This window comes from Sinocyclocheilus grahami, unplaced genomic scaffold, assembly GCF_001515645.1.
Source record: "Sinocyclocheilus grahami isolate Dianchi unplaced genomic scaffold, SAMN03320097.WGS_v1.1 scaffold746.1, whole genome shotgun sequence".
Lineage (NCBI taxonomy): Eukaryota > Metazoa > Chordata > Actinopteri > Cypriniformes > Cyprinidae > Sinocyclocheilus > Sinocyclocheilus grahami.
Window position 1 is genome coordinate 134,742 of NW_015505925.1, and position 13,451 is coordinate 148,192.

The 13,451-nt window shown below is 33.4% G+C and overlaps 1 protein-coding gene across 3 annotated transcripts in view; it reads left to right on the forward strand.

Annotated features, from left to right (window-relative positions):
- LOC107560842 (glutamate receptor 4-like) overlaps positions 1 to 13,451 on the forward strand; it is a 112,589-nt gene that overhangs the window by 20,377 nt on the left and 78,761 nt on the right. For all 3 annotated transcript variants that reach the window (XM_016245109.1, XM_016245111.1, XM_016245112.1), the window contains exon 3: positions 3,374 to 3,613. In XM_016245109.1, the coding sequence (XP_016100595.1) occupies positions 3,374 to 3,613 (240 nt within the window). The remainder of the gene's footprint in view (positions 1 to 3,373; positions 3,614 to 13,451) is intronic.

Below are 13,451 nucleotides of genomic sequence, written 5' to 3' on the forward strand. Positions count from 1 at the left end.
TCGCCGGATCGGCTTTCACCGTGGACGAAGCGGAGTCCAGCCCGGGGTCGTCACATTTCGTCGAATCGCGCCGTTCTCAAGCCCGCGGTGTGTGACGCTGTGTTTCGTTGTGAAAGTGAAACTACTTTATTTGGCTATTTGGCTTTGGACTCGACTAGAAATCAGTGGTTAAGTTGTATTTACAACACTGTTCCAGAACATTGCTAAGGTGTAGTTGTTAACATGTTGCTAGGCAGTGGCTCGCATCCCTCTTTCACTGTAAGTCTGTGGGTTCATTCCTCCTCCATACCTTCCTCTACGATCCGTCCATCCCAATCATCACAGCACTTTTACTACCTGTCGCCTGCATCTCCATGACGACCGTCCGCTGCTGATATTCTGAGAAGAGAGGGGCGTTCAGTCTATAAATAACCAGACAGATGGTTCGTCCCAACATTACAGTTGATTTGACACATTTCTCCAAACTCAGGTCACTGTTCTCAAAACAGTTCATCTGAACACTTTGAATACGTTTCCTAAACAGATTGTACGTTTTAATTCATTTCATACAAATTACAAATCACGCAAATCATTTTCTCAAAACAATGTGCACAAAACTCTGAAATGTTTTCACAATAGTTAATGCAACCAACCAATACTTTTTAAAATATCTGGGGGAAAAAAGCATTTTACACAAATCACAAACTGTTATGTACCATTTGTCCAAACGCAACCAACAAAACTCTAGTTTGTCATTCGATCAAATGAACATGGTGTATTTTTGATTGGCTCTAAACTGATAACTATTCGGTTAATCATACACTCAACACAAGAAATGCAGTTTTCCTAATCGTTTACACATTTATCACAATTGCTTCAGAGTAATAATAAAACAGAAAGTATACAAAGAGCAAGAACAAATATGCAAATAATGATGATGGTAATAATAATAATAATAATAAAATATGTATGCGTGTATAGTGGTGGCCAAAATTATTAGAACACTAGTATTTTCACCAGCTAAAAAAAGTCATATATATGATCTGTAGTTAACAGAAAAGTTTGTTTGCCGTTCTTGCTGTTAAAGATGGCACAAACTGATTTTACGTTTAAAGGGGTCATATGATGCGATTTCAATTGTTCCTTTCTCTTTGGAGTGTTACAAGCTCTTGGTGCATAAAGAAGATCTGTAAAGTTGCAAAGACTAAAGTCTCAAATCCAAAGAGATATTCTTTATAAAAGTTAAGAGTCAGCCACGCCTACCTAAAACGTCTCGTTCTAACACGCCCCCACATGTCTACGTCACTATGTGGGAAGATTTGCATAACGCCGCCCAAATGTTCACGCAAAGAAAGAAGGCGTAACTTTTATTCTCGCTGTAGTATTGTTGCCGCCGCCGCCATGTCGGGAAGTCGCTGTGTTTTCGTTGTGAAAGCGAAGCTACTTTGTTTGGTCTTCCAAAAGAGGACGATATCCGCTTCGTCATGCCTGGAGCTGATCCGTGCTGGTCGCTGAGGAAATACTACAACTTCGCGCTGTGGATCACCGGATCGGCTTTCACCGTGGACGAAGCAGAGTCCAGCCCGGGGTCGTCACATGTGGTTGCCGCAAGCCCTCTGGACGCTCCTTCGTCGAATCCGCCGGCCGCGCCATTCTCAAGCCCGCGGTGTGTGACGCTGTGTTTCGTTGTGAAAGTGAAACTACTTTATTTGGCTTTCCAAAGATGGACTCGACTAGAAATCAGTGGTTAAGTTGTATTTACAACACTGTTCCAGAACAGTTCAACCCAAATATCCAGATGTGTGCAGCACATTTTATGAAGGATTGTTTACTGATCCTGGGAGAGTAACATTAGACTAAAATGCCGGCAGTTCTGACTCACGTAGCGGTTAATAAACAGAACTGCACACATCCCGCGGAAGAACATTCCAACCGGAGCTACTTCTCTAAGTTTATGTCTATGGCGATTCACGCAGGTATTACTCCGCAGCGGTGACGACCCGACCAGGCTACAATAGTCCAAATATAAGTACTTATTATAAGTGTACTGTAGTGATTCGGAATAAGAAGTGTTGGAACAATTTTCATTCGTTTAGATATACACAATTTATGTAAAGCAAAACTCCCTGTTGAAGAATTGAAATAAACATGTATTTTCATTAGCATATTTGTGCAGCTACAGCTGAATGTGTTTTATAATCAATAGAGAACCCACCTATAGATTTTATGTTAATATTTACTTTTAATAAATGCATTAGTAGAAAAAACTGCAGTGCTTCATTTTGCAGTAAAGTTGAACTGTTGCATTGGAGAAAAGTCTCAAATCGACTGAGAAAAACTGTAACTGGTCTGTCGATGAATCAGACAGTAAATGATGATGGAGGATCAGCATCTGACAGCACAAACTGATTATATACATACTCAACAATAAATACTCAACAGGTCCTGTGAGACAGAGAGATGGATGCTTTTCACACAGATATTCATCTTTTTATCAATACTTTACAAACTCAGCCGTACAGCGCATTAGAAGAAATTGAGTTTCCGAGAAAGAGTGTTATGAGAGAAAAACCTGAGTGATGAATAAAAGAGAAGCGCAGGAACAGACTGTTTGATCCTACACTGAAAACTAGAGTATGTCATTCATAGAAAGCGACAGAAAATGCAACGTTATAAACTTACATCAAAGAAGCGACAGAGAAACTCTCTGTGTGTGCGTGTGTGTGTGTGTGTGTGTGTGAGAGAGATGCCTTTGAAGTTTAAACACTGACTACTGAAGTCTCTCTCTTTCACTCGCTCTCAGGAAAACATGGACAAATGTGTTTATTATTGAACTTCAAACTCCCAAAAACCTGTCATGAACATATTCATATTTCAAAATAAAAAAGTTCATTTATTCCTGTGATGGCAAAGCTGAAATATTCATTTTTCAACATTCATTTTAAATGTCTAAGTATTTGTTGTCAATGCTGTATGGATTGAAAAGTCTTAAATTTATGCAGGGATCTATCAAATGCAGTGTTTTTATATTACATATTATAAAATGTTATATGTAGTATAAACAGATATTTATATATTGTATAACACTAATGAGAATCTAATGAGAATCATCACTAGGAATAATTAGAATGACAAAACACAGAAAAGTTAAACACCTGGATGTATTACAGTAATAAAAATTTGGAGGGGAAATATTGCAATCTCTCAATGCAAAAATAATAATAATAATAATAATGATTTTTTTCCTACAGTTTGCATTTCTTTTAATTATGGGGTGAAATATGACTTGTTGGTGGTGTTGTTTGTCTTTTCTTCTCATTCTTTACATTCTTATGCAGTATATTTTTGTGCAGTTACCGTATATGATACTGAACTCTCTCTCTCTCTGTCTCAGTTTGTTCGCAGTATTCACGAGGAGTCTTTGCGATCTTCGGCCTGTACGATAAGCGTTCGGTGCACACTCTGACGTCGTTCTGCAGTGCGCTGCACATCTCTCTGGTGACGCCCAGTTTCCCCGCCGAGGGCGAGACGCAGTTCGTGCTTCAGCTGCGGCCCTCCATCCGCGGCGCGTTAATGAGCCTCCTGGACCATTACGACTGGAGCCGCTTCATCTTCCTGTACGACACCGACAGAGGTCAGAAACACACACACACTCATCCTTCAGCAAGTTATCAGAACTCAAATTACAATCAAAACCAATGATATTCAAATAAAAGCTCATTCTAATCATGTTAATAACAGATCATGATAACATCAATGTTATTTGAATTCAGATAATATTGTATTTATTTATTTTTTATATTTTGATGTTAATGTTAGTTTAAGTTTTAATAATTTGAATTAATGTGATTTTGTTGTTTTATATATATATATATATACAGTATATGTATGTATGTACAGTATGTATGTATATATATATATATATATACACACACACATATATATATATATATATATATATACGTATATTTAAATATATCAAGTTAAACTATGCAAAACTGTAGCTCTAGCAAATTGCTAGTAATTTGCAAAAACAATCACAAATTAACATGAATTTTTGACGTAGAAAGACTGAAAATTTTATTTTCTTGTAAAACACTCCAATAATCTTTTTTATTTACTATATATACAACATATAAAATATTGCATCTGCAACTTACTCAAATAAAATAAGGTTAAGTTGTTTTTGTATCTTTTATTTCATTTCAAATATTTATGGTTTTAGTTTTCATTAGTTTTATTTTTAATTGTAGTCAATAATGTAAACTAGATCGCTCATTTTAGGTCATGTATTCTGACTTTTGGATTACTTTTGGATTACTTTTGCCTGTTGAATTACTAAACTCAACAGGCTTTGATTATCACACATGAAGAGCCATTTTTGGGTTGTTTAAATGCTTTCTGGTGTCTGAGTTTAATGATCTGTTTGTTTGAGCGGCCCGACATGTCAACTTCTGACCAATCTTTGTAGACAGAGCGCAGAGATGAATGAGCAAGAGTGTTACAGAAAACCTTTAGGGAACCTTCATTTTGCAGTTCGGTTTGCTGTACAATTCCAATTTAAACCATTTTAGACAGAAAAGTGAGGAAATACCCATGACAGAAACAGATTTAACATTAAGAGCTTGAAAAACTTAAAAACATACCTTGTGTTTGCGTATGATGCAAGGTCAATAAGAACATTTTTTAACGTTAATCCCACTGAAATATCCAGCAAGCGTAGGGAAAAACTCATTTAAGTGATGTTACACAGTCAGGGTTATTCTTGTAAACAAAAACATTTTTGTTATCAAATAAAAAATGAAATAAAATAACAAATACAAAATAAAATATTAAATTTAAAAAACTTAAACTAAACAAAAATTAGAAATGTTAAAAAAACTAATTAAATTTAGATTAAAATTAAAGCTGAAAATATAAAATAAAACCAATTCAAAATCATAATAAAATATTAGTAATATAATAAATAATACCAAAATAAAAAATATTAGATTAAAAAAAGAATTAGAAATGTTGCCTTGGCAAGTAACTGAAATAAGTTTTAGTTGAAGCACTTAAATTACTAACTGGAAAACTGAAATAAAATAAAATTAAACCTAAATAGTAATATATAAAAAAAGAAATAAAGAAACTGACAAAATGACTAACAATTAAAATAAAAACTGAAAATATATAAAAAGTAAAATATGAATCAAAATAATAGCAATAAATAATTCTAAAATAAAATATACAATTTAAAATTTAACTAAACAAAAATTAGAAATGATGCCTTGGCAACTACCTGAAATAATTTTCAGTTGAAACACTTAAATTACTAACTGGAAAACTGATATAAAAATAAATTAAGCATAAATAGTAGTTTAAAAAAAATCTTAAAATATAACAAAATTATTAAAAATGTAACAAATTAAGATAAAACTGAAAATATAAAATCAATTCAAAATATTAATAAAATCTTTAAAAGCATATAATACTAAAATAACACTCTATACATTACAGAACAAACTAAGAATGGATGGTCGACCAATCAACTAGTTGTTGAACAAACGTCTAGTCAATTAGGGAGGTTAACTAGTGCCAACTTCTCATATAGTGTTTTACAATAACTGCTCATTTTAAGATTCATGAGCACCAATTTTGATACGTCACCAATGTCGCGTTTCACTCATAAACATTTTTTCACTTAGTCAAATGTTTGGTTTTGATATTTTAGGGATCAACACCAGATTGTTGTTGCACATATCAGAAACATAAATGTATAAAAAACAGACTGCTAAACATAAATATACTAAAGCTTCAGTGGAATCTGCACAAACAGGCACGTTTGTAAGTTGGCGTTCGTGTCGGAGTCACAGCTGCCGTCTAATTCTCTCGCCTGGCATCATGGGAGCCCTGCAGTGAGGCAAGACCCGTGTGTGTGTGTGTGTGTGTGTGTCAGGCAGGCCGCTTTCCAGAAGAGAATTTCTCCATATGATTTGCTCTTTTTCAGCCGATTTTAAGCCCAGTGTTCGGCCGCTCCTGCCTGCTGTCGGTCAGCGGAGCATTCTCTGCTCCTCCTGGAGCCAAGAGCGACGCCAATAATCCAGTCATCCGTGATCTCCTGCTTACAGGCCAGAAAGAGAAGCATCCGCTTTCTTCCCTCATCTTCATCTCTTCCCTCGCTTAATAAGTGCTGATGTTTGAATTTGACCACTAGTCTCTTGAGCCGCTTCATCCCAGCTGGCATTGAGTCCAAGGACGACGCAGCGTGTTCTTCCCATCAATTTTGCCTTTGTCTTTCTGTTTTGAAGTTTAAGTTGAAGGAAATAAATTACTAACTGGAAAACTGACATAAAAATAAATTAAACCTAAATAGTAATGTTAGCATAAAAAAACGAAAGACTAAGTTACTAAAATTAAAGAATATATATATATATATATTTATATATGCGCCTTGGCAGCTAAATGAAGTAGGTTTAATTTAAAACAAAATTAAATAAATTAAACCTAACTAGTAATATTTTAAAAACTACTACAAATGAAAAAAATGTAAAATAACAAATAAAATATAAAAACCAGTTAAAATAATTTCAAAATATTAAAATAATAGTAATAAATAATACTCAAACAAAATAGATATAAAAGACTTAAACTGCATAAAAATTAAGGCAATTCAAACAATCCTTTAATAGAACTCCATAGACGAACAGGTATTCCAACATAAACTCCAAAACATCAACGCAACCACATCAAAGCAACATTAATAACCAGCGGGACTGAACAGAAATGAGGACTATTTATTAGGGATGCACCGATATGAAAATTTTGGCCGATACCGATAACCGATTATTCTTTATTTTTGAAAGCCGATAACCGATATGTTGGCCGATAAATCTATATCCAAATTGTTATATACTTTTTGAGAGCCTGATTACAAAAAAGGTCTCATCATTAAAAACCACATCCCAAACACTTCAACATAAGCAGCCTAGTTTGAACGGTGTACGTTTTAAAAATATTTTTACTCTCCCATTACCAAATTTAGTCATAAAAAAGTCTTACAAATAAATAAAATTATGCATAAATAATGCAAACAAGTCACTGGACATCATTACACGTGTAAAGAATCAAAATGAATGTGCCACAGATCAATAAAACAGAATAGCCTCTGCACGGACAATAATTAAATGATTTTAATTACTAAACCATATTGTTGATGAAAATAATAAGAGAAAAATACAAGTGGTTGTTGTTATTAATAATATATCAATGATTTTGAAAAAGTAACAAATTAATACCACTGTTTTAAATAGCAGCCATTGAGCTGCAGCTCAAGCTGAAGCTGAAGAGCTGAATGAACACGGTAAACTGAAGCGTTTTGCTGGCAGCTTATTTAACTCAAGGAAATGCATCCTGACATTAATATTAATACAACATAAACATAATATTACAACTTATATATGTACAAAATGACGCAGTTATTGCATGCTATAGTCAGAATGTGTGATCCTGTTGTGGATGCGCTCTTCCCATAACAACGCGCTGAAACACAGCAACTAAACCCAAAGAATGCACAACGTTTTATTATAATAATGTTCTCATTAGAATGTTATATACACGACATTCCCAATCATAGTTATTAATGTTGTGCACTGCTGTTTGAGCTGCGTGCGCTGAGCTAAAGACGATCACCGGTAAACTGAAGCGCTCTTAACTTAACCAAACGCATTCTATATGAGATAAATCAGATATACATCAAATAAACACAATATTACAACGTACAATTGCACAAAAGGCTGCAAACGAACAGCGCACATCTGAAGTGTCTCTGAAGGAAATAATGCATTATTTATCGGCTTTAAGATATCGGCCAAATTTTCTTATCAGGCCGATACCGATAACAGAAAAAAATGAGCATTTATCGGCCGATACCGATATGGTGGCCGATATATCGTGCATCCCTAAAAAATACAACTGTTAGTTCATGTTAGCTCAGGTCCTTTAAACAATATGAACAAATACGACGTTTGAGTTTAATAATGTATTAGTAAATGTTGAAATTAACTAAGATTAATGAAGGTTTTAGAAGTATTTTCATTCTTAGTTCATGTTTACTATGCAGTTAATTAATATTAACAAACAGAATATTATTGTAAACTGCTACCACAATACTAAAATAACACAGGTTTGTAATAACTAGCTAGTATTGCTGATAAAAGCATTCTCCGCAATCTTTCTTTCCAGTTTGTAAATCCTGCACTGCAAAAAAAAAAATGTTTTTTTTGTCTTGTTTCCAGCCAGAATATCTTATAATAATGTTCTCATTAGAATGTTATATACACGACATTCCCAATCATAGTTATTAATGTTGTGCACTGCTGTTTGAGCTGCGTGTGCTGAGCTAAAGATGATCACCGGTAAACTGAAGCGCTCTTTTAACTTAACCAAACACATTCTATATGAGATAAATCAGATATACATCAAATAAACACAATATTACAATGTACAATTGCACAAAAGGCTGCAAACGAACAGCGCGCATCTGAAGTGTCTCTGAAGGAAATAATGCATTATTTATCGGCTTTAAGATATCGGCCAAATTTTCTTATCAGGCCGATACCGATAACAGAAAAAATGAGCCGATATGGGCCGATACCGATATGGTGGCCGATATATCGTGCATCCCTACTATTTATACTAAAGCAAGAGAGGGACTAATGACTTAATAGAACGAACACAGGTGAACAGAATGAACTTATCAGGGCAAATCAGGAAAACTAGGTCAAAGGAAGACTAAGGCAGGAGAACAGGACCACAAAATCCATATCTGTGACAGACTGAAATAAAAATAAATTAAACCTATATGTAGAAATATTAAAAAAGGAATAAAAATGACAAAATTATTGAATGTAAAATAAAAAATAACAATTATATCATTTATAATATAGAAAATAAATTCAAAATAATAATAAAATAATAGTAATAAATACTAAAATAAATAAATTTCCTAAATAATAATATTTAAAAAAAGTAATACAAATGACAAAAGTATTAAAAAATGTAAAATAAAAGATCAAATTAAATAAAATGTATATAAAATGCAATATAAATGTAAAGCATAATGTAAAATAATGAAACAATTAAATAAAATAATAATATAAAATAAAATCAATTCAAAATATTAATATAAACTATAGTACTAAAATAACACTCTACACTTTACAGTACAAACTAAAGATTGTGCAGGATAGTCAATAACTAGCTGTCTAACAAACAACTAGTCGATTGGGGAGGTTAGGTAGTGCCAACTTCTCAGAAAGTTTTTGAGCAATTATTTACTAAAACTGGCCTATTGTTTACCGCTTGATTCCAAAAATGGATTCTTTAATTAATAATTAATTTTGTGAATTATAAGCGTTATTCTTATCTTGTCTCTTGAGCCACTTCATCCTCAGCTGGAATTGATTCCAAGGACGATGCAGCATGTTTTTCCCGTCGATTTTGCCTTTGCCCTCGTGTTTTAGTTGATTCCCCGAGCGCTGAGGAGGTTTATCGGACTCACAGACACTCGGCTTGACCTCACACCTCCATCAGCGGATCTGCATTGCGGATCCTTTGGCTAAAACGTCTGCGATCGCTCGCTCACACATGATTGCAGGGGAATGTCCGGCTTATGTTAGCATCACTGCCAGCGATGATGTGGAGTCAGCATGACTGTGGAAAAAAGAAATCTATTCAGAAACGAACACAAATTCTTTAACTGATTTGACCCATACTGCAGCTAAAAACGCACATTTGGAGGCATGTAAAACAACCAGCTTGAAAAGCTTGTTAAAAATACACTTTGGACATTTCTACAGAAAACAGAGAAGAAATAATCAGAAATGCATGTAGAATCAAGGGTGTGTGATATTGACAAAAAAATTATTATAAAAAAAAATCTAAATATTTTCTGATTTTGTCGATGGTGATAATTAGATCATATTTTGCCATTACAGAAATTAATGTTTTCATGTTTGCCACCTTAAACTAATTTCAAGAGGTATTTTACCTTCATAAGATAATTTTATCTAACTTTATTTGATGTATGCATCATATTTTGTCAAATTCATATATTTAATCAATAAATTAAGTTATATTAATAAGACAATATATTCTGTTACCAAATAACATTAAGTCAGTATCAACAAAATCCATTTTTGCATTGCAAAAGAGGCACTGCAATTACAGCTGCATAAACAATGCTATGAGATTGTTTTAAAATTAATATTTTGCATATTGAAATTTTTTTTTTTTTGAAAAATTAAATGATACTTTAAGTAAGTCATTGAAGACATTTATTCAACCAATTCATTCTAACTGGACCCTGCTGATTCATTCAGATAAATATTTTTAAAATAATATATTGAATATTGAAATTATTTTATATGAAATGATCATTTAAATATGAAATTAAAACTGCCAGATGGTGGCAAGTCACTGTCTTAATGATTGAGTCATTTATTCAACCGATTCATTTAAACAGCTGATTCATTCAAGAATGAAGCAAGTAACTGTATTTATTAATGGATCATTGAATCATTGATTCATTCAAATGGGCGATTCATTCAAGAAGGAAGGAGGTGAGAGTATTTGGATTAAATTGAATCATCCATTCATAAATGAAGAGTTCATTCGCAAAATCAGATAACTCCGTTTTTAACAATTTTCAAAAAACATATTTTTTCATTGTGCATTCCAATTAATCTCAATCAAACTGCAGCTGGGTTATTTTGATTAGGAAAAAAATAACTAAAAAATACAGCTAACTAACACAATAAAAAAATTGTATAATAAAAAAACATGATTAACGGAGTTATCTGTTTTTGCAAATAAACTCTTCATTTATGAATGGATGATTCAATTTAATTTCGTTCAAATGGATGATTTATTCAAAAAGGAAGCTATAGTGAATGGATATTTCAATCAACGATTCGTTCAAAGGCGATTAATTCAGAAACAAACACTGCTAAGTTTCGCTCAGAGACGCACAAACGGCTGTTTTGTATCTTTAAATGATTTAAAGCCAAAAAGTGATACAATTAGACAAGTCCAGTCATCAGTTTTTTATTACAAGTTCTTGTAATATCGACCAACTTGTTTAACCCAAGCGGCAACCTCCCGCTCTCTCTCGTGAAGCCAACACGGAAGTGACTTAAACTGTAATTCATCGACTGGCCGCTAGAGGCGGGCTGCAAAAGTGAGTCAGTCCCATAGACTCCCCATGTTAAAATGCCCAACTTTACAGCAGAAAAAAACATGTTTACAGCCTGGTTCAAAAAATGATTTTGGTCTATATAGCTAATTTTGCCCTTCATGACAACTGGGGGTGAATTATTTTATAAGTCATCTGTTTAAATGATATTAAGCTTTAAAGTTCTGCATAATTAAGGGTGTGGCCACTTGAGTGACAGGTGGATTGACGGCCAGCTCTGCCCACTCTGTGCTTCAAAAACGCTCTTCAGGAATCTACGGGTGACGTCACGGACACTACATCCATGTTTTTATACAGTCACTGAATTATTAAATTGAGCTCTGTCGGCTGCTAATTAATTTTGGGAAAAAAGCATCTTTCTTAATGTTGGTCATCATTGAAAAGTGCCATTCTTTTTTTTTAAGTGTAAAATAGACTTACATTACCCCCCTTCAGTCGCCGGATAGTCGCTCCGTTCTTCACTGTGAATCACTGCTAGCTAGCATCCGATGGTTAGTGTATTTCAATTACAGCAGTGCTGGAATCCGCTCGGCTCGCTAATGTTAACAGCACAGTTGAGCTAACATCTCCACTTCTGCTGGCATGCTCACTTCAGCCGAGAAACGGACCATCTGGCGGTCTAAGCAATCGCTTCCAGCGTTAGCGTAGCGCTTTGACACTTTAGCCATAGTCTCACCACTGCTACCTTTATGAACGCTGACTTTACACTGAGTGAAATATTAATATTATGCGTGCTTCACAATGTGTACTGCATATGGCTTACTATTAAAAAAGAGTATGAAACAGTATGCAGTACGAAATGCTAAACATTTTAACTGTAGCATGCCACCCACATGCATGTTTAAAGTGAGCGACACAGTTATGATCAGTTAAATAAATAAATGAAATAATTTATGAGACATCATGTAGTATGAAGTGGGAATAATTTGACTTTCAATAATAATAATAATAATAATTATTATTATTATTATTATTATTATTATTATAAAAATAGTTTGTGAGACAGCATGCATTATGAAATTTAAGGTGCCAAAACTTAGTTTTTAATACTTTCACTCTTCAGTGATAAATTCAGATTTTTAAATAAATGAAAAAAATGAAAAAAATAAAGAAACAAAAAAAAACATAAAAATGTAACATTTGAATTGGAAAAGTGTATTAAAATGAAAAAGAATCGATAAAAATAAAATGCTGTCCTACAATTTTTTTCTATTGTAGAATACTTTTTTCACAGAAATGTTTCACATGGAACAAAATTGCATATTCATGTTGACTTTGAAATTATTCAGTGTATTAAAAATGGTACAATGTTTTAAAAAATAATAAACTATTTTTATTTAAACGTTTTCAAATATTTACATATTGCAAATTTATAAAACTACATATAGCACTAAATTATTTGAGCCATTTTGCTAACTGATATTCTGCAATATTTTTAAAATGTTAAAAAAAATTTATATTCAGTATTTTTAATATTTTAAAATATTTACATATTAAAAAATATATTAAAAAAATTAATTATAAAACATATTTTGAGTCATTTTGCGAACTGACACCGAATTTCTCCAAACCCTCGCCTTTTGAAGACATCTTATGCAGCGTGTGTCGGTTGTACCTTTGCATTTAGTAGCACATCACATGCCTATACATTCACACAGTGTGTTTGAAAAGCAGCAGGTCTAGTGTGCGTTTACACACGGAGCCAGGGGCGGACTTACCCATTAGGCAAAGGTAGGCGACCGCCTTGGGCCCCTAAAAGCCAAGGGCCCCCTAAAATGCTTTTCATATAGGAGATGCGCATTAAGCTCTGACACGTGAACGGTTGCCGTTTACGGTGTTTATTACCACGACAACCGTCTGAGTTGAACGTGCTTCTTGTGTATCCTGCTTGAAGGAGATGAAAATATCATGCATCTGAAGCTGTAACTAAATATTGAGAAACAGTGTGTATTATGTTTATAACTGTTTTAAATGCCGCTTGCTCATTTATAAGAAGGAACCAATTAGAGGACACATACGCAGTTACTTTTTTGGTTGCTATAATCCTTAGGTGTGTAAATGTATAATTTAAATTTTTTTTTAAGTTTATTTAAAGTTTTATTTAAATTTGTAGTTAAATAGTATTTTAAATAGTATTTTAAAGTTTAGAATTAGACAGCCTTACGCTGGTAACTCATCAGTGGACTTTACTCGTCAATATAGACTATATTTTTTCAGACTTTTCTCATTCTCACTAATT